Raw genomic sequence first — 24,554 nt, 5'->3', positions numbered from 1 at the left:
TTATCTTAGACTTTGTGCTACGGTGATTCTGTAACCTGACCCACGTTTTCTTTCTTCGTCTATCTACACAAGGACTGTCTTGGGCAGGGACCTCTCTTCTGGAATCTGTCAAATGCCTCACACGCTTGTGCTGCCAGATTAAACAAATAGCAGCTCATCCAGTGTGACTATGAGGAAGAGAGAGCTAATGTATTATTTAAAAGCTACCCCAGCCTGCAATATTTAAGCAAGAACAATGCAGATGATACAATCAATTACTATAATCTAAAGTCTATTCTGTTTATAGAACAAGAGCAAGTGTATTCATCAGTCCATATGCCTCAACAGTTGGCTAGAAAGGTAGTCAAAATTTTACCCTCCTCTCTCCAGTTTCCCTAAGCAAGGCATAGTTTCTCTGCTATATCCATATGTGCACAGTTAACTTTAACTATTAAATTGATTCAGAAATTAATTTGGCAACACAAAATCCCATAGGATAAGGAAGCCAACATCTTCATCCATCCTCCCTTTACAGTGGTTCATGACTTAGGCTAAGGTTAGAAAATCATAATTTGAATTTTCACTGTGATTTAAATTTTCTCCCCCAGACTCTTGGCATGCACAGGAATATAGTTACTGCCATACAGAAATTATAATTTTCCTACCCTGGCATCCTCTTTCTGGCAGTGATCTCCAGCAGATGCTTCAGCAGAAGACAAAAAAAAAAAAAAAAAAAAAAAAAAAAATTAGGAACCAAATGGCAATGAAATTCCATGGAGGAATCTTCTCATTCCCAACGATGCACTTCTTCCAAAGCATGGTTGGATGGTGGGAGTGCTATGAATGCTATATATTACACTCTTCTGCAGCAAGAAAGTGGAGAAGAGGTTATCTTTCTTCAGCTGCATAGCAAGACTCTCTAGATATCTCGGTACGTATACCTCATTTGACTGCTCCTTGTGTAGCTAGATGTAGACCCATCTGATTTAAATGCATTTGCATGGGATGATTGTATCACATCTGAGAGCACCAAGATTTTAGGAGATTTTGGATTTCTGTGAAAAAAGCAGGAAATAGGAACAAAGGAAAGAAGTAATTCAGGAAGTGCCACTTCTAAACTGCAGTTATGAGGGTATAACTTAAGATATGTTACAGACGTGGCTGTAGAAACTGTGACCTCCATGGAATGGTAAAAATCTTCAGATTCAGATTTACTCGTGCGGAGTACAGCCTCAGTGCTGATCTCACGCGTGCAGAGGGCTTCAAAAACTAACCGGTTTCCTGGACAGCTCTTCATAAAAAATACTTGTGACCTATAGAAGTTGCCCAACAGGCCAAAGCTGACGACTCTGCATTGCTCTTTTAAAATGAGCAGCCATGTGTCTATTTGGAAATCTTCCTGCTCGGTCTCAATAGCTATTTGTCATGTTTCTTTAATGCCACAGCTGTTTGGTTATGCCAGGTCATCTGCTTTTATTAGTCCTTTTCCCACCGCCCAGGGAAACTCACACCAGTCATGACAAGATTCTTATCTGGGTCCAAAAATAGCACTTCTCTTCATCCCCCTCTTGCAGTGACCCTGGCTACTTCGGTGCTTTCCTCCTTTTCCGAATTTCGGCTTTGCTGACTACCTGCTCTACCATGAAGGCTGCAATAGCCGCCTTTGTGGCAGGGCTCCTCGGCGGGACGGGCGTTTTGCTGTTCCTCATCGCTTTCGGGACAGATTATTGGCTTCTAGCCACAGAGACGTGTGGAGTCTTTGAGCATGGAAATAATACCCTTCACGCTGGGGAGGTAAAAACTGAAATCTTGCGTTGCTTTGGAAGAGAAAGAGTTAACTTATTTAAACAATTTGCTATAAAAATGCTTGAAGGAAACACAACTACTTGAAGTTTAGGTGCTGGCAGTTACAAATCTGTGATAATATTTGTGCTTATTGAATGTGATCCACTAATGTAGAAATTCAGCCTGAGCTAACTTTGTAATCAGAACCAGCATTTTCGCGGTATCTAGCGTTCCGACTGCAGTAATCTCTAGGAAACCGTTAAAATCAGCACATCTGTATTCTGGCAGATATTAATGTTAGGGAATGAGAAACAAAAATGTAATAGCTTTGCTTCTTGACAGCATTTGCTTCTAAAAATAAAAGATATCTCCTGATATTTGCTGTTGAACTATTTTTCCCACTGTAGTTTCTTCATTTAAAAATAGTTCATATTTTAAAGTGCAGAACTTGGCAATCAGTTAAACCTCCAGTGACATGACTGCAGTGCAGACAGAAAACAAAAGTGAACGTTAAATGCATATAAGAGAGTAGACAAGAATTCCTTTCCATCTGACGTGAAAAGATCTATATATTCTAAAATTAAGTTTAATATAGGATGTTAGTTAGCAGGAAGTGTAATTTTCGAGACAGTTTGTTATGTTTCCTATAGTTACCACTGGTATTTTATTGATAGCTTCTAACATTGCTTATTTATAGATCTTTTTAGAAAGCTTGATTTTAGCTGAACTTGCTACTAACTGTTCAATGAAATAACAACAACCAGACCAGTTCCCTGAACCTCCTGCTCTTCAAAAATACTTTTGTGCCAATCAGTGTGTGGTTTCAATTAAAAAATGACAGAAAGATGCTTGTTCTACACAGTCTTTTTTGTCATTTCCAAGTTCAGTCAAGTTAGGTTTGATTTTTTTCCCTGGTGCGCTGAGCCGCATTTGGTAAGCGTTGGGATGCCAGCATGAAAAATTGTCTTTAGTTTCAGAATCTCATAATCAAATGTAGGACGCTGTTTGCTTGATCCATGTTTCCAAACTGCTTTCTCTATTGGAAAAAATTCTGAGAGAAGGATCCCCTAGCAGAAGTCGTCGTCTTGACCGTACCAAGCAGTAGAACGAAACCCCGGCGGTGGCAGGGTGGGACGGGCAGAGCAGTGCAGCCCTGTGCTTGTGCACTTAGGAAATGACATTAATTGTTCCAGCTTTTTGTTTGTGCTACTATCTTTTGAAGTGGAGAGATTAGAGATGCTGCACCACACAAAATAAACATCTCAGGCTGTTAAGATGTGCTCTTGGCATAGCGTTAGCTTGCCTATTGCTCAGGCAGAGTGACTTCAAAAGTGCCAGGCAGAAATAGGAACAGCTTTTATTCTTTCCTCTGAGATATTTTATTCCTATTGCAGACACTTGAATTGTTGTTGCCGGTTCTGTACGACAGGTTGTGCTTTTGCCTTCTCCAACCTTTCTTAAACTGGCAAAGTCTACCCCTAACAGATAATGATGATCTTGAATTTCTGCCAAACAGTGGTTAAATGTGCTGTAGAGGCACTGTCACCAGGCATCCATCTGACGATGTGCCATTGTCATAGTTTGTATTTTGTTCTGAAAGTAAAAGCAGAATCAGGTCAGAGCTCCAGAAACTGTCATAACTTGGTGCATGAAGACTTCAAGGCAAGAGAAGTATCATCTAATACCTCCTCGTTGAGTCCCAGCTCCTTTCCTCACTTCACAGCTGCAGGGTCTAATCCTGTAAGGAGTTTCTCTGTCCTCCACAGATTTTTTTTTGACAGTCACGTCTCCTTTATCAAATTGGGACAAAGGTAAAATTTTTAGTTATAGCTTTAATCAGTGTTTGGTATCTAATCCAGGATTTATATTGCAATATCCTCTCTTCTGTAAAGACCTAAATCTTGCTTTTGCAGGTATGGTCTGTGGGTTGAAGTGGACTGACTAGAAGAGGAGTATTTGTCAATGTTCTTAGCCTTGTCCATGAGAAGACTGTTATATACAAAGAGTAATTTCTGTCTCACATAAGCTGCACACAACTTCTGCAGGGCTAGGCAGGCGGAGAGAAAGGAGAAAATCTTTGGGCTGATGTTTAGAAGAGGCCCAGCAGGAGTATCAAAGCTGGGTTGTCCTCTGGGGATTGAGCAAGGCCACACATGGCTCCTGCAGAGTATAAGCAGTAGGAAGGACATCAGCACTGTTGCTTGGCTCCTTCCTAAAATTACTGAGGCCATTCGGTTCGGCTCTGTTCTGTAATTCTGATGAGGGCAGGAAGCCCAGCGAAGCAGCTGCCTCTGCGTTCCCCAACTCCTCCCAACCCAACCCAAACGACAAGAAGGTCCCCAGCAAATAACACAGCCAGCAACCCACCAGGCCAAAGACTCATTCCACCCATGCAGCGATCACCCCCTTATCAGCCTGGCTTTTGCTCTTCCGTAGGCTGAAACACTGACGGAGGTCAGAAAGGAGGTCCTCACTTTCCACCACGAGGGCTTCTTCTGGCGGTGCTGGTTCTTCGGTGAAGGCGACGTGGGGACCATCTGGAGCTTCTGGTACAGTGAGTACCGCCGGCGTTGCTGTTAACTCCCCTGAGCACATTGCTGTTGTAGGCTCGTGTCAGCACGGCCATCGCGAGCCTCTGATTCCACCCCGTCATATTTTTAGAGTTGAGTCATAATCTGAATAGCAGCAAGTAAAACAAGGGCTTCCATAGGTGAGGAGAAAGTTGTCTATTCCTTTCATTTTTGTTTGTTTTTTTTTTAATTCTTGACATCTTTCCATCAAAAGCAAACCTGGGTCACTCTTTTTGTGCTCCTTTTTTTTTTTTTTTTTAATTTGAATTTTGTTCTGGGGGAGTGGGTTGTTTGCAATCATGTAGGAACCACTCGCTGCCTGTTAAAATATCAGCTACAAAGTCTCATGGGATGATGCCTTCCACCAGCTAGGACAACTCTCCCCCATTATCTCTGGATGCTTGAGTTCAGCTGAAAGACTGCTAAATTTGAGTCCATAGCTTTCTTCGCCCTTAACGTTGCTTTTATACTAGTGTTTTCAGCCAGCAGGGCATTCCATGCTCCCACCTCTCATTGATTTCACCATGAGTAAGGCTAAATGCTCACGGGTGCAATCTCCCTTGGTGCTCAGGACTTCCTCTACAGAGAACCATACCCAAACGTGTTTGTTTTTAGGCACCCAAGATCTTTTTTTCCCCTTTTTTCAAGAGATCTTTCCTGTTTTGTTTTTTTAAGGTCATTGAAATCACACTTGTGATGACTTCACTGTGAACAAACAGGGATTGATGTAAATTTCTTTTTTTTTCTGAAAGCACATTCATGTCTTCAAAAATTGAAGGAAAAGGGGAAATCTGTTCTGAGACACCAGTTGGTGCTGACTGGTGGCCCATGTGCAACGAAGTGTGGGGTCTTGGCCCAGTGAATCAGCTGCTCACACCGGAGAAAGCAACCAAACGAAACCACCACGCAACACGCAGTGCCTGGTGCCAGCCCCCACCAGCAGCCAACTGGCCTGGCTTAACGCGTGGCGAATAATTAGAGGACAGCATCTCCCTGGGATGCTACAACCCTAGAGACGTATCGGGGGGAAAAAAAGATTTAAAATAAGGTCTGCAAAGGTTTTCAACATGCATAAGCCTTGACCTCCAGAAGGCCTCCAGCCATGCGATTAGCAGTCGCTCACACCCTGCATCGTTAAACGATGCTCGCTCCAGCCGTCCCGGAGCCTGCAGTTTTTGCTGGATGCCGTTTTCGGTGACACATGTCCTTTCAAGGACGAGTCTGCGGGAGGTGGGCTCGCCGAGGCGTGTCAGCGGGAGCCCAAGTCTCCCCACGTGGTGGGTTTCGCTGCGCTCGTGCTGCTTCGGTTCTCCAAGAGATGCACGCGGGGCTGCAGAGAAGCACGACCGCGGAGGAGATTTGTATGAAAACAAGGCAGGTTCCCACAGTAAATTCACTCCATGGTGATTAAAATTTCAGATAACCTCACTGTCCCTCAGTCCCTAACCTCTGTTCCCTGTAAAATCTTTTAGGAACATTGTCTGCCACTGATCAATAGAAAAATTGAAGTTTTTCATACAGAAATTAAAAAAAAAAAAAAAAGCTCGTGAGGGGGAATTTACCATCTAATTTCATTATATGGAAATACATTATATAATATCACGTTACCTGAAGTAAAATGACTCTTTTTGATAACAAGCAAATTTGTATTACTTCTTTAGGTATTTAATATAATAGGATTGATCACGGCAAATTAATTTGCTGCTCTCATGGATGTAATAATTAATTCAATAGGTATTCCATAGTCAATTTAGCATGAACTAATGTCCACCTATTATAAAGTGTTCCTTTGAGCTGGGGAACATATTTAAATAAGTGGCCAACCATTAATTAATTCATTTAACATTCATTCTATTACTGTTAATCATGATAAGCCTCGGTGGTATTAATATTGATGGGACACTTCCATTCTAATCGTGCTTCCCTTTCTCACAAACCAGAGATCTTGTAAGGTAGCTTGAGCCAGTACCCAAAAATCTTAGCCCTTTCCAGGGAGTGTGACAATTTTCTGGAGGAAAATAGCAATGGGAATACATGCACTAATTTGAGCTACTCCTCCTTTCATGATTTATATCTGCCTCAGACTCGGTTTATGAAGACACGGCACAGTCTGGGTAGCATTCGCGGATCCAGTTATATCTCCCCTCTCTCATTACTCTTCCTTCTTTTCTTTCTAACCACAATTTGCTCACCTTCTGCTTTACTCCCCTGCGACTGCTTTGTAGGTTTTGCAGAATACGACACTTGTTATTTGAATAGTACGGCTTTGATTTTGCATAAAATAAAAGCAACCTTTTTTTGTCGTTGTTTCTACTCTTTTTCAGCTAGCCAAGCACATCCCAAGTACTGCATGCATGGCTACCTGTTTCCCATGCCCATTGCTCTTGGACCTTTTCCACATCCTTCGTACGATACAACTGCAGGTAGGGTCCTTACTTGTTCCCCAACAGCTCTTTTTCCAAAAAAATCAGTGTATGTCAGTGTTTCTTTCATTGCAAATGTGTGTGGGGAAGAAGAAGAACGTATTTGCCTTTATATAGTCTGTGTAAGAGTGCCAGAAACTGTTTAGTGCCCTAATTTAAGGGCACGCAGTGGCTGTACACCAGGTACTTCCACCGGCCACAGCTAAGGCAAGGGGAGCAGCTGGGTCTGTGACCACGATGAAAGCAGCCAGAGAGAAGGATGCCATAAATTGTACCTTCCCACACGACAGCGAAACCCCGTATGCACCTTCTAGAGCAGCACGGCTGCTCACCAGCCCTTGTTTTGGGGAAGAAGGGGAAAGTGCGATCAAGGCTTTTGGAAAGCTCCTTTACAAGATGGTCTGGCCTCGTCCAGCCGCCCCAAGCAGCGAGCAAGCTGTGCCCGGTGTGTGCCTACGTCTTCTCCTCCGGTCCAAGATGTGCCGTGCTGTGAGCAGTGCACCTTCCCTCCGGGCACCCCAGCAGCAAGGGACCGTGCTAAGCCCATCCGCTCCTCTCCCACCTGGCTCACCGAGGCAGAGGGCTTCTGCTCCGTGACCAAACCCAGAGCCTGTACATGGCCAAGCGGGGAGGCGATGGACAATATTCCTCCTGGGTTGGGCTTGTGGCAGTCCAGCACTGACCCCCTGCCAGCGTCTGCTTCCCGGGAGAGCCCTAGCGCTGGTTTGCTACAAGAAGAGATAAATAATCATTGCGAAACCAGTTGAACACCAGGTTCTCAAAGACCCACATGAGTGAGTGACTTACTTTTAATGCACTGAATGCAACACGGTTGCAGAGCTTTCCTTTCAACCAGTTCCCTTTTTATTTGTGTTTCTCTGTATTTTCAGAGTTCTTTAATGAATCAGCTGCTGTTAGGAATTTTAATTTGCTAAATTGGTGGCAGCAGCTAGAATTAATTCAATGATCTTTTTTGAAATGAATTGATTTCTTTAAATAGTGTGCATCACTCTGCGTTGCCTCTGGGGATCTAGGGCAGGCATGCTGCACAAACAAACATCTTGACCTTTTCCTTAGCCTTTAGCAGTACCTTTTTATTTTTATTTTTTTTTATGAGGAATTAATTAAAAAAATATTTGTCAGTAGGAGCATTTGAGGGAGAGTAGCTATTTCTTGTGCTCTGCTGTGTAAGGTTCCTGCCTCGGGGAACATGCTGCAATATAAAATGGATACGAGAAACTTGTCACCGGTAAAAGGAATAGCCCGTTTCAGGCTTTGTATAGCAAAAATCAGGTGAAGCACGGGGATGTTTTTTCGCTTGCGAGAGACCGTCGTGATGTCTAGTTTCTGAATGATCTTGCTAATAAACCCACTAATTTTTCCCTACCAAATAAAGGGCCCTTGAGCCATCTGTCCCCGTCTGTCAGCCCTGCCGTGAAATCCCTCCCCGAAATCCCTCTGCCAGCGGCTGCGGCAGGAGCGGCCGGAGAGGGCCGGAGCGGCACTCGTGAGCCGGGGAGGAGCAGACGGACCTTCCCGGTGCGCCTGGCTCGCTTAATTTAAACCACTCAATATTCACATGGAAAGTACGGCAGAACGGGAGGCAATCCAAGAAGAGGGGTCCCCCAGCCATCGCCTCTTCCGCGGTTCTTCTACCTTCTCGGCAGCCGCTTAGGCTCCCCAGGAGAAGCGGGTGATGCGAGGTTAAACACGAAAATGGATTCTGTGGTTTTGGAGAGCTGAAGATACTTCTCTTTTCCTAAGTGGCTCTCCTGACAAAATGGTTTAAAATGAGCAAAAACGTATCTTCTGTATGTCATCTTTCTTTAAGTGTGAATCGTTTCAGAACGACCCGCTTGCTCCTGCTCAGCTCCAGTCTTTGCGACTATCTCTTATGGAAAACAACAGGCAGAGCGAGAGGCGATGGTCTGAGGGGACCGGAGACGTCAGGGCAATCGGGAGCAGGACATCAGCGGGTTTTCCCTTGGAGATCACTGCCCTGGGCCAAGCTTTAGGGTACTGAGGGGAAGAGACCTGGCAACTCAGAGACGGAAATCAGTGGTCCCAGCCCCACTCCAAGCGATGGGAAAACGGCTCCAACGTGTGCTTAGCTCTAACGGGCACCGTTGCTTGGAGTCGCAGCAGAAGCCCCAAAACGCAGCAGCTGGAAGGGCAGCTGCGTCGCCCGCCCTGATCTGTGACTTGGAGTCCGGCAAGGCCATTAAAGGGGGGACCGTGAGCTCCTGTTCTCCGTGCAGTCCTGCTCTGCAGCTAACAACAACTGACTTTATCTAGAATCAGGAACTTGGTGCCTTCCAAAAGTGCTAATTAAAATGGAAACTGGTATGATCTGATTCCATCTCTCTCTTCAAGTTCGGCTATTATTTTTTCCTTCCTTGCCAGGCTCTTCCCTCTGCAACAGGCACAGCTAAGCGTGGTGTCCTTTACACTCGCATTTTGCACCCTCGGGTGCCATGGTTTCCTCACCGACCCTTTCAGCCTCTTGCACTGGTTCCAACCCCATTATTTGGGGCATGCCGTGCAACTTAGACTTGCACCGGTTCTGGGCATGTTCTCTCCATGCCCCTGCAGGGAGTTAGTAAAACGCGAGCTACAGCTCTTCGCAACACGAGCAGCAACTCTACCCAAGACCCTGCTCCTAATCCCGGCACTCGTTACAGCAAGGTTATTGCTTTTGCTGCTGCCGAGGCCGGAGTTACAGGCATCCGTCTCGCGCAGCCGTCTGAAACCCGATCTGCTTGCGTGGGCTCCCTCTCCTTTCCCGTAACCGTGTTCTTCTCGCCCGCGCAGTGTACAGAGGCTTCTGGACGGCGTTCATCACCGTGGCGGTGGCCGCCAGCCTGGTGGGAGGGTTCCTGCTGCTGTGCGGCCTGCCCTTCGCCAAGCCCCGCTTCTACAAAGCCGGGGGCGGATTCCTCCTCGCCGCCGGTAAGCTGCCGAGTGCCGGTAATTGGATGCCGGCGCCCGGGATGCGGCGCCGCGTCCCGCTCTGTGCACGGGCGCGTGCGGAGGGGAGGCCGGCGGGTAACGAGGCGCTGCCGGAGACGCGCCGACTCCCAAATAAATGATCCCCCCCTACCCCGGCTAGGAATGAACTGCTGTGCTCCACCCAGCCTGAGCAAGGTATTCCTTGGTTGCAGAGAGGCTGGGGCTTGGGAAATCTGCTTTTTCTTTTCCCGCGCAGCCCAGAGTGCAGAGCTCTGCGTTTCAGCAGAGTCCGTGGTCGCCACGACCCTGGGCAGCAGCGAGCTACGCTCCACTCCTGTAAGCAGCCCTCATATCTGGAGCTCTCCTGTATTTCTTCTTAGCATCTGGCAGAGCTGACAACTCTGGAGGGAATCCCCAACGATTTAAAGTTGGAGGACATATTCAATCTAATCTGAAAAGATAAAGCAGTATCCAAGCAGGAAAATGAATTAAAAAATGATGTGTATTCATTATTCCCAATAACATCACAAGTTATTCCACTGAATTATCACCATTTTCTATAACTTGGGCTTTTTCCTTTTCGCTTTTTGAGAATGGATAACTAGTTTAACTGTAAGTTGATCTATAACTGTGGCTGAAACTAGGAAAAACATCTTCATTGCAATCTCAACAGTTAAAGGTTGAAGCTCAGATGAACTTCACACCAAATGAAGACCTTCATCATAGAGTCAGGCCTTTCTCTGAAACAATTATAGTTAATTAGAGACCCTGCACCAGGCCCTGCTTCCTCAAACACAGCAGGAATCAAACAAGAGCCAGTGTCTTTACTCCCAGTTTTAGCTTTTAGTATGCCTCCGTTTTCCCCCCCGAAAATGTCCATGAAAATATTTAACAAGAGAGGTCTGAAAATTGACCCTGGAAGAACTCCTTTTAAACTCCTTCCAAACCCACCATGCCCTTACATTATTACCTTCTGCTATCTTCACCGTTATTCAGCTCCCTAACCATTTTATAGCTGCTTTCCTAATCTCTGTCTCCTCCAGATGTACTAATAATTATCCATGTGACACCAGCTGTGCTGCTTGTTCAAATGAAGCTAGATGACATCTATCTATTTGTCTAAAAAATCTAGAAGACACTAAATCAATGTGGCCCTACCTGCCTCTGCTAATTCACTTTGCATTTTGTCCAATTTTCCGTTTGCCTCCAGGCCTTTAGTTATTGAAATAAGGGCTAGCAAGCCTGTGGGTATCTGCCTATCTCTCTCATATACAGTTTAATAAATGCTTGCTTGAGCTTAATTTTTTAAAGGTAAATATTATGTGGTTTTACACATATGAATTCCATCTGTGAATGCAAGAAGTCTTGCTACAAAACCCCTATTAGGTATCCCAATGCCTTCTAGTGAGTTGTTGTGAGGTTGGGGCCAAGTATTTGAATTCTCTTAGATTTGACACTTTGTGGTTACACCAATTAAAGCACTACTTCTTCAAAACACTACATCGTCTGCCAAAACGGAAAAAAATGAGAATTCTTCCATTCTGGCACTGGCCAGATTTTTAAGAAAATTTGAAGTAAAATATCACACAGCAAAGAAAGTAGAGTAATGTTGAATCACTGTATTTCATTTTTTCATTATTTTTGCACTTTATTCGGCTTCTTTTTGATTAAAAGACTGGGACATCGAATTTGACACTTTTTAGAAGAGCTGATTATGCATCACATAAACCTCTTGGCATTAGACAAAGATGCCGCTGTTGAAATAGAGTTTGTATTAATGCAGTTTCAATCTGAGCACCAATCAATGTTATTAACTATCATTAGGAAGAATAAGTTCAGTTGGAAGAGACTTACTGCTATATTTTCAGTCTAAATGAAAGCTAAAAGAATTCAATATTATTTTGGCATTTTCAGTAAGGTTCACTTAGACTTTCAACTGATTTTTTTTTTTTTTTTTTTTTTTTTTGGATCCTGAATTCAAACTTCAGCATCCAGCTGGAAATGGACTTTCTGCTATATTGGGGATGCATCCCTCCATGCGTATTTTCTTGCTATCTCTTCTAAAAATATTTTGCATAATTGTATAAGCCGTGGGAACGATAGGTTTGATACAGCTTCAGCTCCCTAGCCATTCCTTTCCTTCGGCCAGCAGAAGGTGGAGTGATGATACAGGAGAAAGCGTGTGTTGTCTTCTAACCGTGGCCCATAGGTCAGTGTTAATTAACCTCCTTTACGAAAATGATCTCTCCTTGAGGAAGTGTGAAAGCATCGGCACTTTGTAGAGCACAGATGTTGTCTGGCCATTAGACGGTGAGATTGGGCACCAAGACTGCCGGAGTCTCCTGCCACCAACTCTTCAGGTGCCCCAAAATGTAGCATTATTCCATCCTTAACTTCCCTGCGCGCCCTGTATCCGGGTGAGGCGTCTGGACCTGCGGGACATCGCAAGTCATAGTCATAGATGGTCATACTGTCAAGTCTTCTGGTAGTGGAGCTAACAAAACTGCTATCACTTGCGGAACTGAGCATTTCATTACCGTATGGAGCTCCAGACGCGCACATTTTCCTCCAGGGCAGCACTGGCAGTAGCGATGGGCTCCCAGCTCTAGGTTATTTCAAGGATTTCAGTGTGTCCCTTCATTTGGTGGGGTAGGGGGGGGTTCGGTGTGTTAGGGTGAAGTTTTTATGACTCAGTCAGATTCCTTCGGGTTTTCTTTCCAAGATGCCCTTTATTTACTGTACTTGCAAAAGGACAAACCCAATAGTCTGCCAGCTACCGTAACAAATGTAGCCCTCAGTGGGTGGTATTTCTGGGAGCTCTTTCCAGAAAACCAAGCCATCTCCCTTGGTTTCCTCCGCTGGGTGACTCAGGAAATACAGTCAGATCCTGCCTGATATTTACTGCTAGCTGCATTGGTACAACTATTTCACCAACTAAGCCTTGATCCTTGCCAAGCTGCTTCCAAAAGTGACCGAAATGCATGAGCAAATAACGAGCCTGTTCCTTGCCTTTCTACCATCTGACACCTCAGACTTCACTTCAGTGCTTCCAACGGGAAGAAAGACACTACCTGCTGACTAATTTTAACTTGTTTCAATAGGCAGATGACAGTATGATTAATTATAATTACCTTGACACCAAGAGTGTGGGTGAACGCTGTATCTTCTAGAAACAGTGTTTAAATTCTTAAGATGAATCCACTTTGCTGAACTCGTGCTCCTCAGTTTTTGTTTCCTTTGGGCATTTCAGCAACCAAGTTTAAAAGTAAGAATATGCTTCCTCCAGACCTGGGGGAATTACTGAGCCTGCAGTGCTGCTGTAACGAGCTTGGATCAGCTGCAAAGCCATAGGTTTAAGTGAAGAAATGACTCGAGATCAACCTGACAACCTGGACAAGAGGGAGGAAGATATTCTGGAGAAAGCAAAAAACAAATGATGAACATACAGGGACTTTTCAAAGCCAACAGTGAGATATCTGGGTAACGTTAAGCAGCATAAACAGGAGTTCATTACCAGCTCTCCTTATACTAGAAAGCACATGTGCATGATTAAATAAATAGTCTATATTTCTCCCAGCCACTGTGATCCCAATGCTCTTTTTAGGCCATACCCAGTTGTGTGGTACACACAGGTGTGCTCTCATTTCTGCTCAGCTGCCTACGCAGACCAGATTGCTGCGATAGAGGAGCGTTTCCAGGGAGCAACCGGCACCAGCGAACCGCTCCTGGGCTTCAGGAGAAGTGCAAGGGTCCTGTGCGAGGAATACTGCGAACGGTCTGCTCTTCAACGCTCGCTGATTACAACACTAAAAAAAAAGCCTCTTTGATAGTGTTATGGCTGGAAACTGCTGAATTTTACGCTCAGGTTCCTCTTCCCAAATCAAGAGTTCTCCAGTTTGGCAGTTCTCGGGCTTTTCTCGTACCGCAAAAGCTCACATTTCTGGAAAGACTGCTGAAGGTCACAGTTCCATTTTCTTCTTTTTATTAACATCTTTAAGAGGCAACTCGTGAGAAAGGCAAATGAGTCGCTAATGGTCAAAGTTCATTTTTCTTGTAATTAGCAGATTATATGAAAGTTCAGTAGCTTCCTCAGAATAAGAGTTAAAGACTGAGTTCCTTCACCTGTCCCTACAATTAGCAGCTATAAAGGTGTCACGAGGATGTAAAGTGAGAGAAAGAAAAAGACAGACTCCAATTTATCCACAATTAAGGTGCGAGTCTCCTTCGGAAAGGGAAGATTGAGCGCCGGGGGTTAGTTGTCGTGCCGTTAGCCCCTAGATGGAGTCAGTCGTGTACAAAGGAGAAAGATTTAATAACCCGCTTCAATTTTCTCGCAATTAGCCCCTCCCCAGAAGATGCCGTTGACCTCATCAGCGTTGAGCCCGAGTTTCACAGTTAATTTTTTCCATACCAGCCTAATGAATAGAGGCAAAGCGGGAAAGGGAGAGAAAGAAAGAGATTACTTTGCTAATTTTCTAGCCAGCAGAAACCACAGAGCTGTTAGGAGGAACGTAGGGATCGTCTCGTTTGACAAGCCTGTCGCTTACACTTACCAAAACCCAACGCGCAGCGGCGGAGACAACACCAATCTGCTCTGCAGGAGGACGTTTCTGCCTGCCTTAGCAACCTCTTCATCTGGCAGCCTGTCTCCACACTTAGCTATTAGCAGAAAGCTCATCTGTAGCAAAACAATCTCCATATACTATGGTCGCTTCCTTAGCTTGACCCCAGAGTGGCTCCTCTGCTCGGCACAACACCTATTCCTGTTCTTTTCTTCATCTTGAGCTATTCAAGCGCTTTATGGCGTTACAGTAGCTGTGTAAATGTCAAGACTCTAGGTCTGATCAATTTTTATTCATCCCTGTTTGATTTCTGCAGTTAAAACCTGAAGAATGCAATGTCCCCGTGACCTTTCTGCTCCCTCTGCTAGCATCTGGGGCAGCTGTGTTGACTCCAGTTTGGGCTCTCAGTAGAGCTGTGCAAAAAAATATAGATTTTTTTTTTTCAGTTTGCTGACCAAGACGAAATCTATCTATGTATATAGAAAGCCATTTGTGGCTGGAATAGAACGAACATGTCTTTCAGCTATTACTGAAACAGAAAGCCCCCAAAAGGACATGGTAAAGCAAGACATTTAAAGCAGAAGTTTATGAAAAATTCAAGATAAAAGATCATTTGAAAATAAAAATGCCAAATACTTACTTTGAAAATAGGAAAGTGAAACATCCTGATATTCTCACTGCAAATGGATCATTTTTAATGCCTGAAAGTATTACAAATTTTAGACACATTTGTGAATACTTTTCGTTGCTCCAAGCAAGTGTTTTTTTGTTGAAAAATTTTGCCCCCAAATTTTCAATCAGCTCTCCTTTCAGCACTTCCATCTTTGTTTTTAAATTCCACTCATCTGTTTTACTTTCTTTCCTCCTTGCTGAGAGTCTGTAAATCCCGGGGACTCCTCTTCCTCAGCTGTAGGTTTTCTAGAGACGAATTTGCTTAATTTACATTTTTGTGGCATTTTCACAGAGCGTTAAAGTGTTCTTAATCTAGATCCCGTCGCTGTGGCTGTGCCATCACCTCCAGTGCCTGTTCAATGATAAATCCCGTGGTGTTGAGGTCTGGCACTGCTCCTGGGGGACCGAAGGGGCTGGTTCCCCGCTCATCAGCACGTTGGTAACCCCAGCGTGATTTCCACCCTACTCTTCGTGCGTGTCTCCGGGCTCCTGCGCTAGCAGCCACCGACGTTTCGTCCCTTCACCTTTATAATTAAGAACTGGGCAGATAGATTTTAGTCCGATTTCCTAAATAAATGAGACTTAGGCAGTCTTAGTTGTCCTGGGACTAAATTATCTTCTGCCTGCCTGTGATTTTCTTTGGCCCAGTGATTTTTTTTCCTATGGGCTGGCCCATTTCACCCAAGCTTTACAGGGGATAGAGGTTGTGGAGGACCCCAGCCAGAGGTATGGTTGGAGCTCGAGTGGCTTGTCTTCTGGCTTGATGCTGGTCCAGGTAGCACCAACACATTTGGGAAACTTCCTCAAAAGAAGTAAGTAGAGGACTGGGAGGTTTAGTGAACCCAAAGGGAGAAGGCAAACCAGAAGCATCCAGCATGGGCAAGGTCATCAGAGACACCAGGGGAGCGGGGGTTGTTGCAAACAGGTCTTGTAAGGATGTAGGACAGGCTTCAATAGTTCCCCCCACGCACAAAAAAACCTTGTTTTTTTAAAGAAAAGTAGATGGAAAAAAACTCTAGAAAAGAATGTACTGTACCCATGTCCTCTGTCCCTCAGGGACTACTTTTTTATTTGTGTCTATTACAGTAGGTATTATAAGTTAATGAAATATAAATCGATCTTTAAAAGAGCACTTTTCAAGGTTCAGTTGCTATCTAATTAATTTAATTTTAAATTACATCAGTAATAAAGACTTAATTGCCTTCTTATCAATATATTGTATTTTGTAAAGAACATGTGACTATTAAATATTCAATCATTTTCTTATAGTAGAGTAATTGGTATTTTAAGTGTACAACTATCATATTAAGTGTAAAATATTTATTTGTGCACTTAATTTCAAGTGGTATCAAAATCTCAGTGAACATTCAAATATTACAACAGCTGGTATTTAACTCCTAGCCTGCCTTTTCAGTAAACGTAAGGACTTTTCTATATAAGGGGGAATTATCTGAAATAACAGAGTGTTGGGATGTAAAGTATATTTGTATGGTTACACAAATTCTTGATTATTAAGATTCGAGTTCAAGTCCTAGGATATAGGAGACACTTTAATAGACATGACAGTTCAGGCTAGGGAGCTTCAACTTTTGCACAACATATGGTGAGGATTAATTGCAGAATATTTTGAAACCTCTATGCCTTCATATGAGTCTCATTTTAGGCTACAAGATGTGAAGCAGAGGTTTCTAACAACAGATTTGCTTATATGATTAAAAAACATAGTTAAGCCCTGACATATTTTCTCTGACCTGGGTTTCAGGAACTGCCATTGCTAAGCAGATATGTCAATGTCAAACTTTACTTGCTTTCTTTGCTCAGCATGGAAGCTGACTTTTTTTAGTTTAGAAGCTGCCGGGAAGAATAATTAAATACAGTACCAGCTACCTTTCATTAAAAAACTGCAAAGGGAGAAATTAAATGCAACAGAAGACGTAACACCCCAAGAGAACTATATGGTAACTTGCCAGTTAAATTAATTTGGAACTGTTCACTTCTAGTATAAAAATATTATCTGCGATGTTGCATTTCTTTCATATATGTATGCATATATATGTGTTATATATGTATGCATGTTATATGGTTAATGTTTAAATATAGCGAGGTTCTACTTTTGAAGTAGCAATATCAGACATTACTGGAGTAATTTCAGATCTGTCATCACACCATCGCTATTTCGTTTTAATACATGTTGACTTTTAAATGTGCTGCATGTATTCTTAAATGTGACACAGTAAAGAATATTGGGACCGCACTAGTTTTTGTCACCTGTTTCATACAGGGGAGTTAGACCTGCATCCTCTTATCATCATCATCATTTTGAATTATGGGGAAAGAAGGTTCCTATTAAGATATCTAAGTCCATAAATAATCCATTCTGGGCAGCATGAGGTTGGGGAGGTGTGTGCTCTCCATGTGGTTTTCAGATGCTCCTGAACTCTTCTTGTAAGAGCTGACCTCATGAAGTCTTCTACATGTGTGAATATGGAAATATGAGACTGGTGGGTCCCCTGAGAGATCTGCTATTTGGGTCAGAGGCAGCTTGCAAGACTCGCAAGACCTCACCCTCCCTAAACGAGACCTTGACCTTGAACTCGCGGCTCAGAGCTGAGTGCGGCCTCTGCCGTTCTTGCATCTGGGTGGAGAGGAGGGAGAACAGAGTATCACTTGCCAATGTTGTGCCGTAAAACGACTTCATAGCCGCATGGTATAAGCTGTTTATTATTCTATTATTAAATAGCTCATCTGAGATTGATACACCATGGCTATATGCCTGTTCCACTTTACTATGTTTTATTTCTCCATGAAATAGGATCATCTGTACTCCCTGCCATGTGTTTTAATAGTTGGTTGCAAAGCTGGGTTTAAGGAAGAGTAACACAAGAGGCGAAGGGAAACTCCCGCGGGCTGCAGCAGCCGCTCCGGTGTCTGCCGTCAATTCTGCTCGCTCGCCCGGTGCTGGGGCGTAGCTCCAGCGCAGAGCAGTTTCTGTGCCAAATAAAGCTTGCCACCAGCAGAACAAATCCCCATATCTTCGCATTTCTGGTGGAAATTGGATCTGACAGGACTTGGAGTAGTAGATTTTTCCTCTTGGTAAAGCAGAAAGTAAGTCTTAGTGTCTTATTATAACTCATCTTAGGAAAAAAAAAAAAACAAAAAAAACAACCTATCTCTAAAATGGGAATCCAGAATTAGCCCAATGTGGACCCATATCGTGAAGATCAGCCATGTTTCTGAAAATTTCATCATTACCACCTCCAGCTGTAACCATGCCCTCAGGAATGCTGTGGGACCAGGAAGCCCAGCAGGCAAAGTCAGAAGGTGACATCACGGTGACAAGAGCATGTGGCATCACTTGTGCGTGCCGATGGCTCAGGAGCAGATCGTGTTAGCGGTGGATTTCTCCCATGCAGAGTGGGTCTGGTTTTCACGGGACTTTGAAGCGCAATTTTGTGAATATTGCATCATTAAGTTTTAATGCAAGGGACCTGCAAGAATAGATGGAAATCTGTCGCAGTCTCTTTTCAATGTGATTTCTATATTTCATGTGCTGGTTACGGTCTGAGAATAACTGGTCTCTGTCTCTCTCTCTAGGATGCTTATTTCTGCTGCTCGTGTTTCTGTTTGTGATGTGGAAGGAGTTTGCAGCTGACCTGCAGAAGTACATTCTCCTGGAGAGGAGCGAAAGGTGCATGGACGAGGTGCCCGTACACGTGTATTACGGGTGGTCGTTCATGTTTGCTGCTGCAGGGGTGCCCCTGGCTTTACTGTCCGGACTGCTCTTCTATCTCGTTGGCAGAGACATTATGAAGTCCCTGGAGTAAGAGAAAGTTGCGATGCTGAGAAAGCCTCTGAGGGAACCAGTGATGCTCCTTGTAATGAAATACACCCAAGCTTTGGGGACTAGACCTTTTTTTTGTAGCTATATTTGACAGCATAGGTGCATGACTAAATTCACTGTTAAATAGGGTTGGGCTGGAGCACTGGACATACAGATCCTGATGTTTCAAAACCAGCTCTGAGCTGAAAATCCAGCTTCAGAATTTTTACATTTTGGAGAAATTTAGACATGTTTATGGATTTTGTAGCTAGCCTGCCCCTGTGATGGGAAAGGCCAGACGCCCGGTGTGGAAACATTGGTATCCAGCCTTAGACACCAGTTTTTAGGTCCATTTTCTCTGCAGTCCAAGGCAGAGTCTTCACTGCAGTGACCCAGCCACTACTCTCGGCCTGCCTGTCGGCTTGGGGCCGCACACGTGTTCAAGAGACCTGGAATTTCATATCGCTCCCAGCATCCTTGTTTCTCGTAGGAGGTAACTGAACCTGGCCGTGATGATGTACACTATAGTGTCTATTTCTGAAAAGCAATTAAGGATGATTTTTTTTTTTTTGCTCGCTCTAACTGGCGTCAAAGCACAACCATTTTAATGGCACGTCGGGAAATGCGAGAAACTTTTTTTGTCATTAAAAGCCCTGATTCTGAAGATATAAATGTACCTGAGCCTAACTTTCAATTCACAAATAAACCATTTCTGTGGCACGAAACATAACACTTAATTAATTAGGATTTCTTTAAGATACCATGTTACTGCATGCTCCATCTTTTCTGAGGATTCCGTTTTCTGGTGATTCACAATCCGAAGCCTGACAGGCAGTCATCGTTGGGGGAAAGGGAATGGGAACAATAGTCATTTTTTATTATTTAGTTTTTTTATGGTAGTACCTATCAGCCAACTTGGAATGGGACCCTCTTGTATTCTATAAACATAGAAAAAGAGACAGTTCTGAAAAGACAACCTGTATATGCCATTTAGGTATTTTTAAATTCCTTCAGTTGCTCAGGTCCATGGTATCTGACAGACTACTGTGCTCCTACGAAGAGTGATGCACGTTAACTCCATGCAAAACTACTTAGGTACAAGGAGGTGAAGCAATTTATACTGTATATCTGGAGGTTTGTAAAATCACTGGAGAAGTGACAAGATTTGATTTTGTCATGTTTTTCAGGTTGGATCTTAGTGCTTTGAAGAAGTTTCTTGGGCCCTTGCTTGTTGAACTGATCTGCGTGAATTTTAAATCATACTTACTGAAAATACACGCTTTACTCGTGGATGTCACAGTTTGTGCTAAACATATATCGTCTAAGTTTTATGTCATACTACTGACTCAGTATAGTTAATTAATAATGTAATGCAAATTTCTTCTAGAAAGCAGTGAAAACCGTTGACAGTATAAAAAAGTTTGTTAATTCTCTTCCTGAAATATTATTCAAGTCTGGCATTTGTCCTTTTGGAGCTAGTTCTAATTATGCTTTTGCAAGATTCATGGCATACATGCAGTGAGAAATTGTAATTCTCACATGTAAAGATTGCGTCTTTCGTATGGCTTGGTCAGCAGTTCTTAAGTAAAATTCACAGTGATTTCCATTAATGGAAATTTTGTTTGAATAGAATTGGTATATACACTTAAAAATCACATTTTTTTTTCCCAGTGAATAGATGATTCATGGCATTTACAAATGCACATATATTTCAATGTTTTATTTGGCAATTTTAAAGTGCTTTTTTCATGGTATCTCCTTGCTTTATGCCTGTGCCCCATCAGTTCTTCAAGTGATAATTTCTCACTATAAATTGCTTTTGAATAATTTTTGTCATTTAATTATCTATTCGGTGTAGAGATGAACACTTATGGTCACAAAGAATAAAAGTATATAATCCAGGAGCAGAAGAGGTCAAGATTTACAGTCGCTTGCCTCTCACTGATCCCATAAAACAATCCAAGCATGCAGAAATGATGATCCCATAAGAGACACCAGGGCAGAAGTATGAGAATGCAGCAAGAAATCCGTCAGACTTATTGATATCTGTGAAACTAAGGATCCCTGAAGTTGTGAATACAGAAGTGAGTTTTATATTATAGAATGAAATATTTATTAACTTTCTCCATCTGTTCTTTAAAAAATTTAGTTTAATGCCATCAAGGCATTTATGCAATGCGTTTAGCTTGATCATACATTCACGCCGTCGGGAGGGAACCCTCCCCGGAGACTTGCTCGTTCTGGATCAGCTCTAGAACAAGCGGTAGTTTAAAACTCAATCACTATTTCCAAAAACGCATAACTTTGAATCATTCTTGAACAAAGGCTTTTTTAAAACTCTGTTAATGAGTGTACTGTGATAATCTGCATCAATAAGGATATAGAAAATAAGATTGTAGAGTAGAACAATTAAGTTTTAGTTAGTACCTGTATTAAAATGCAACATTTATAGCCAGCATGTTGACCAAATGCATCCTTTTGCTGGACTAGAAAAAGTCTAGTTTCTTTGGTCTCAAATTTCTAGTGGCCAAAGCAGCTTAAGCAGACAAAATTTTCTGTAAGAATCATTGATTCTGGAGGGGAAATTTCAAAAATAAGCTGATGGATTCAATGGTATGTTTTGAAATTATGGAAACCACAGTCTCTCATCTGTTGAATGTGAAGGCGTTCGATGAAAGGCTATTACAGACTAGTGACAGGGACCTAATTCTGATCCAAGTTCTGTCAATGTAAATCATGAGTAATTCCAGAGACTGCAGCAGACTCTTAGCACTGCTAAACATCTGTAAGTCAGATCAGAACAGGGACTAATACATTCAAAAATGCATAATTAAAACAGTGATTTCATATCACTGATGAATTTTAGTCAAGGATTTCTTCAAGGATGCTTTTCTCACATTAGCATTTGACGTTAGTAAGCAATGAATAATTCCATTTTTTCTTTCCAACATCTGGGACACTTCCTGCTTTATTTGCTACTTACTTAACAGTCTGTAGGAAATATTAATGATCTTGGGTGTCAAAATACAGGCTCTGTGGATCATAGTCAGGAGGCAGTGTTGTGTAGTAGAGGCTGCCTGTCTTGAGATTAAGAGGCTTGATTTTGGTGAAAAAAGGCATTGATTAGTCTAAGAAAGGACTATTATCGATGGATGGACAAAGGCACTTGGTGGGCTGAAGACACAAGAGCGGCTTCAGGGCAGGTCACCAACTTGATTCATGAGGCTGAAAACACCATTTACTATGGGACAGAGCTGTTGTCTTCTTGAGCAAACAGGTACTAACGTAGATATCTGCCGTCACCCATGGGTGAGATCCCACCGGGGCTGACCGCAACGGCAGAGCTGGTGCTGGCGCTGGGTCCATCGATGCTCCCGGACGCAGCAAGCAACGAGCCAGGGCTCCGGGCAGGAGATGGGGCCAGGGACCAGGTTACAGCGTCGTGGGGCCGGGACCAAGGACCCGGGGCCGGGCTGGAGGGGACGGGCGGGATGAGAGGAGAGCTGGCTCGGAGCAAGGCGGCAGAGGCCACTGACGTACATGCAAGAGGCTGAGCATAGAGATTTATTTCACGTGCAGCATAAGTACAGCTTATGCCAGGACTTGGTTTTGCTCTCCAGGAGTGATGGAGATGGAGGAGGTTAAGGGAAAATTAACCAAAATTAATCCCTGTTAGGCATATCGACTCCCCACCATGGCTTGCATGCTTTCACCCAGCAAGACCCACACAAAACTTTCTATTTTTCCTATTTCTCCAGAAGAATCTATACTATATGGACAGGTAATGTTTTCATCGTGATTAAACAAACTTTTACCGCCTTGATGGGCTCGTTTGCCCAAATGTGGATGTCTGCAGAGAGAGCACCCACCTCTGAGCTACTTCCCTGAGGATTTCGCTGTGGACTTGCCGGTCGCTGGAGCTCAGGGTCCCGCTTGTCCTCAGCAGCGAATGCGGACTCGGCCAGGCACGTGGATGAGACCTTTAATGGAGACGTGGGCTGTGGCAGAGAACAGCAGCGTTTCCCCCAGGTAACACGAGCCAGCCCCAAAACAGGAGATTTAACCCCGTGTCCGTCATCCGGAGCAGCCGCGGCTGGGGAATTGCTGACGCAGCGCTGGGGAGCAGCCACCGAGCCGGTGGGAGCGGGGACAGATGCAGCAAATCAAAGCACAAACAAAATTAAAATGAGTAAGTAAATAGACCCTAGCTCCATGCTTTCTGCGCCAGGCTGTACATTATTCCCGGATTAAGTCGTATCAGCTAGAGTACGTTTTACAGGAGTGCGCAGCGCCTCGATGCCGCGATCAATAGGCTGTACATGCTGCAGCACAAAGAGCCCTTATCTAGAACACCACTCCGAATTCGGCGAATTTATTTTATCCCTGATGCCTGCAGAGCATCACTCCTGTCTTCTGCGTTAATTTATTTATTCCGGTGATCTATTTTTAGCCTTTCAAGTACTTGAGATTTCAGAAGCAGATTTCTCCTACTTATTAAAAAACATCTGAATTGAAAAACTTTGTCTAAAGCAATGTACTTGTTTCCGGATTCGGTCACCCCGTTTTCTCTTGGGACGCAGGGTCCTGCTATCACCGCGACTAGCCGTGACCAGAGCGGATCGGAGGAGCTGCCTCTCCCGCTGCTGGTCCATGCACGTTTCTAACCAGCGCTGGATCCTCACCGGAGCATCTCAGCCTTTTCCAAGAAGCCGCTCCTCTCCTCTTCCCAGGCACTGCCTGCGTTTGAGGTACATTCAACATGCTGCACTGCGTTTAGGTTGGGAGCAGTGATGAACACGGTGCTGTTCTTACCGCGTGAACCTGAAATACCGACGTTACTGCAGCAGGAACGCTTGGCCGAAGCCAAAACCCCACTTTTTAAGCAGCGCAACTGCGTAAATGTTTGCTGTTAAAAAGAAATAATAATGTGAAAAAGTGTTCTGCAGCCACCCCTACGATGCTGCAGCAGCGTTCATTATCAGCGCCGTAACGAATCCATCCTAATTAACCCAAACGGTAGGTATTAAACGTTTGATTACGGAAGAGTAGATTGAAGCTTCATAAGCTTTAGGGATTGCAAAGGAAAAGAAAAAATCTCGTCTGACCTTGGCTGACTAGATGAAGGATGTCTTTGTGAAAACTAGAAAAAATAAAAATAAAGTAACATAAAGGGCCACTGTGCGAAAAACACAGGGTTAATTATATTTTCCCTCTTCATTTTCCAACATTTCTCTGCGTGGCTTACATTAAAAATGCAACAAATGCCGAAAAGAACAACCCACTCAGCGAATAGGGACGTTACCCTGGCAAAGCACATCACCTGCCCTCAGAAATGTTTCTGTAGAGTCGCAGAATGTCATTGTTTTTCTATTTCGGATGTTTTTTAAAACCTTTTCTTTCTGTTTAACAATCACGGGCAGCGAGAAGCCGTTCACTGAACCATTCGGAAACGGGGCTGAGACGCCGTGCGATGCAATGAAGGCTTTAAGAGCTGAAGCTTTTATTACTGCTTAAACCTCATCTGCTACAAGCTGAAATAATTACAGCGCGTGGGGGATACGTGTGGCTCGCTCAGAAACAGAGGCATCAGTTTGGGATCTATCCCTGCCAAAAAAAGTAGGGAAATTTAACAAATTAGATGAAAAAGCGGCTGGATTAGTCCCACTGCTTGGGATTTCGGCTGACCGGGATGCATCAGCTCACTGCCTACGAGGGCAGCGGTGCTTCCTCCCGCCTCAAACGCAGCCCCGCCAGCATCGACGTCGTCACCTGGCGAGTCAAATAATTAGCTCTA

At 43.7% G+C, this 24,554-nt stretch overlaps 1 protein-coding gene across 1 annotated transcript; it reads left to right on the top strand.

The window, feature by feature from the left end:
• Positions 1-1,620: 1,620 nt before the first annotated feature.
• On the top strand, positions 1,621-19,490 carry LOC112989741 (transmembrane protein 182-like). Its single transcript, XM_026111074.2, has 5 exons — positions 1,621-1,773; positions 4,201-4,318; positions 6,659-6,757; positions 9,569-9,706; positions 18,535-19,490. The coding sequence occupies exons 1-5, from the start codon at positions 1,621-1,623 to the stop codon at positions 18,762-18,764; spliced, it is 738 nt and encodes a 245-aa protein (XP_025966859.2). The 3' UTR covers positions 18,765-19,490.
• Positions 19,491-24,554: the final 5,064 nt, after the last annotated feature.

Source organism: Dromaius novaehollandiae, chromosome 11 (assembly GCF_036370855.1).
Source record: "Dromaius novaehollandiae isolate bDroNov1 chromosome 11, bDroNov1.hap1, whole genome shotgun sequence".
NCBI classification, from domain to species: domain Eukaryota; kingdom Metazoa; phylum Chordata; class Aves; order Casuariiformes; family Dromaiidae; genus Dromaius; species Dromaius novaehollandiae.
This window is presented reverse-complemented; position numbering and strand designations above follow the sequence as displayed.

What these genes read in the sequence shown, in the direction of transcription:
- LOC112989741 (XM_026111074.2), top strand. Translation starts at nt 1,621, where the DNA reads ATGAAGGCTGCAATAGCCGCCTTTGTGGCAGGGCTCCTCGGCGGGACG. An exon ending in ATACCCTTCACGCTGGGGAG is followed by an intron (nt 1,774 to 4,200) that starts GTAAAAACTGAA and finishes GCTCTTCCGTAG; the next exon opens with GCTGAAACACTGACGGAGGT. An exon ending in CATCTGGAGCTTCTGGTACA is followed by an intron (nt 4,319 to 6,658) that starts GTGAGTACCGCC and finishes ACTCTTTTTCAG; the next exon opens with CTAGCCAAGCACATCCCAAG.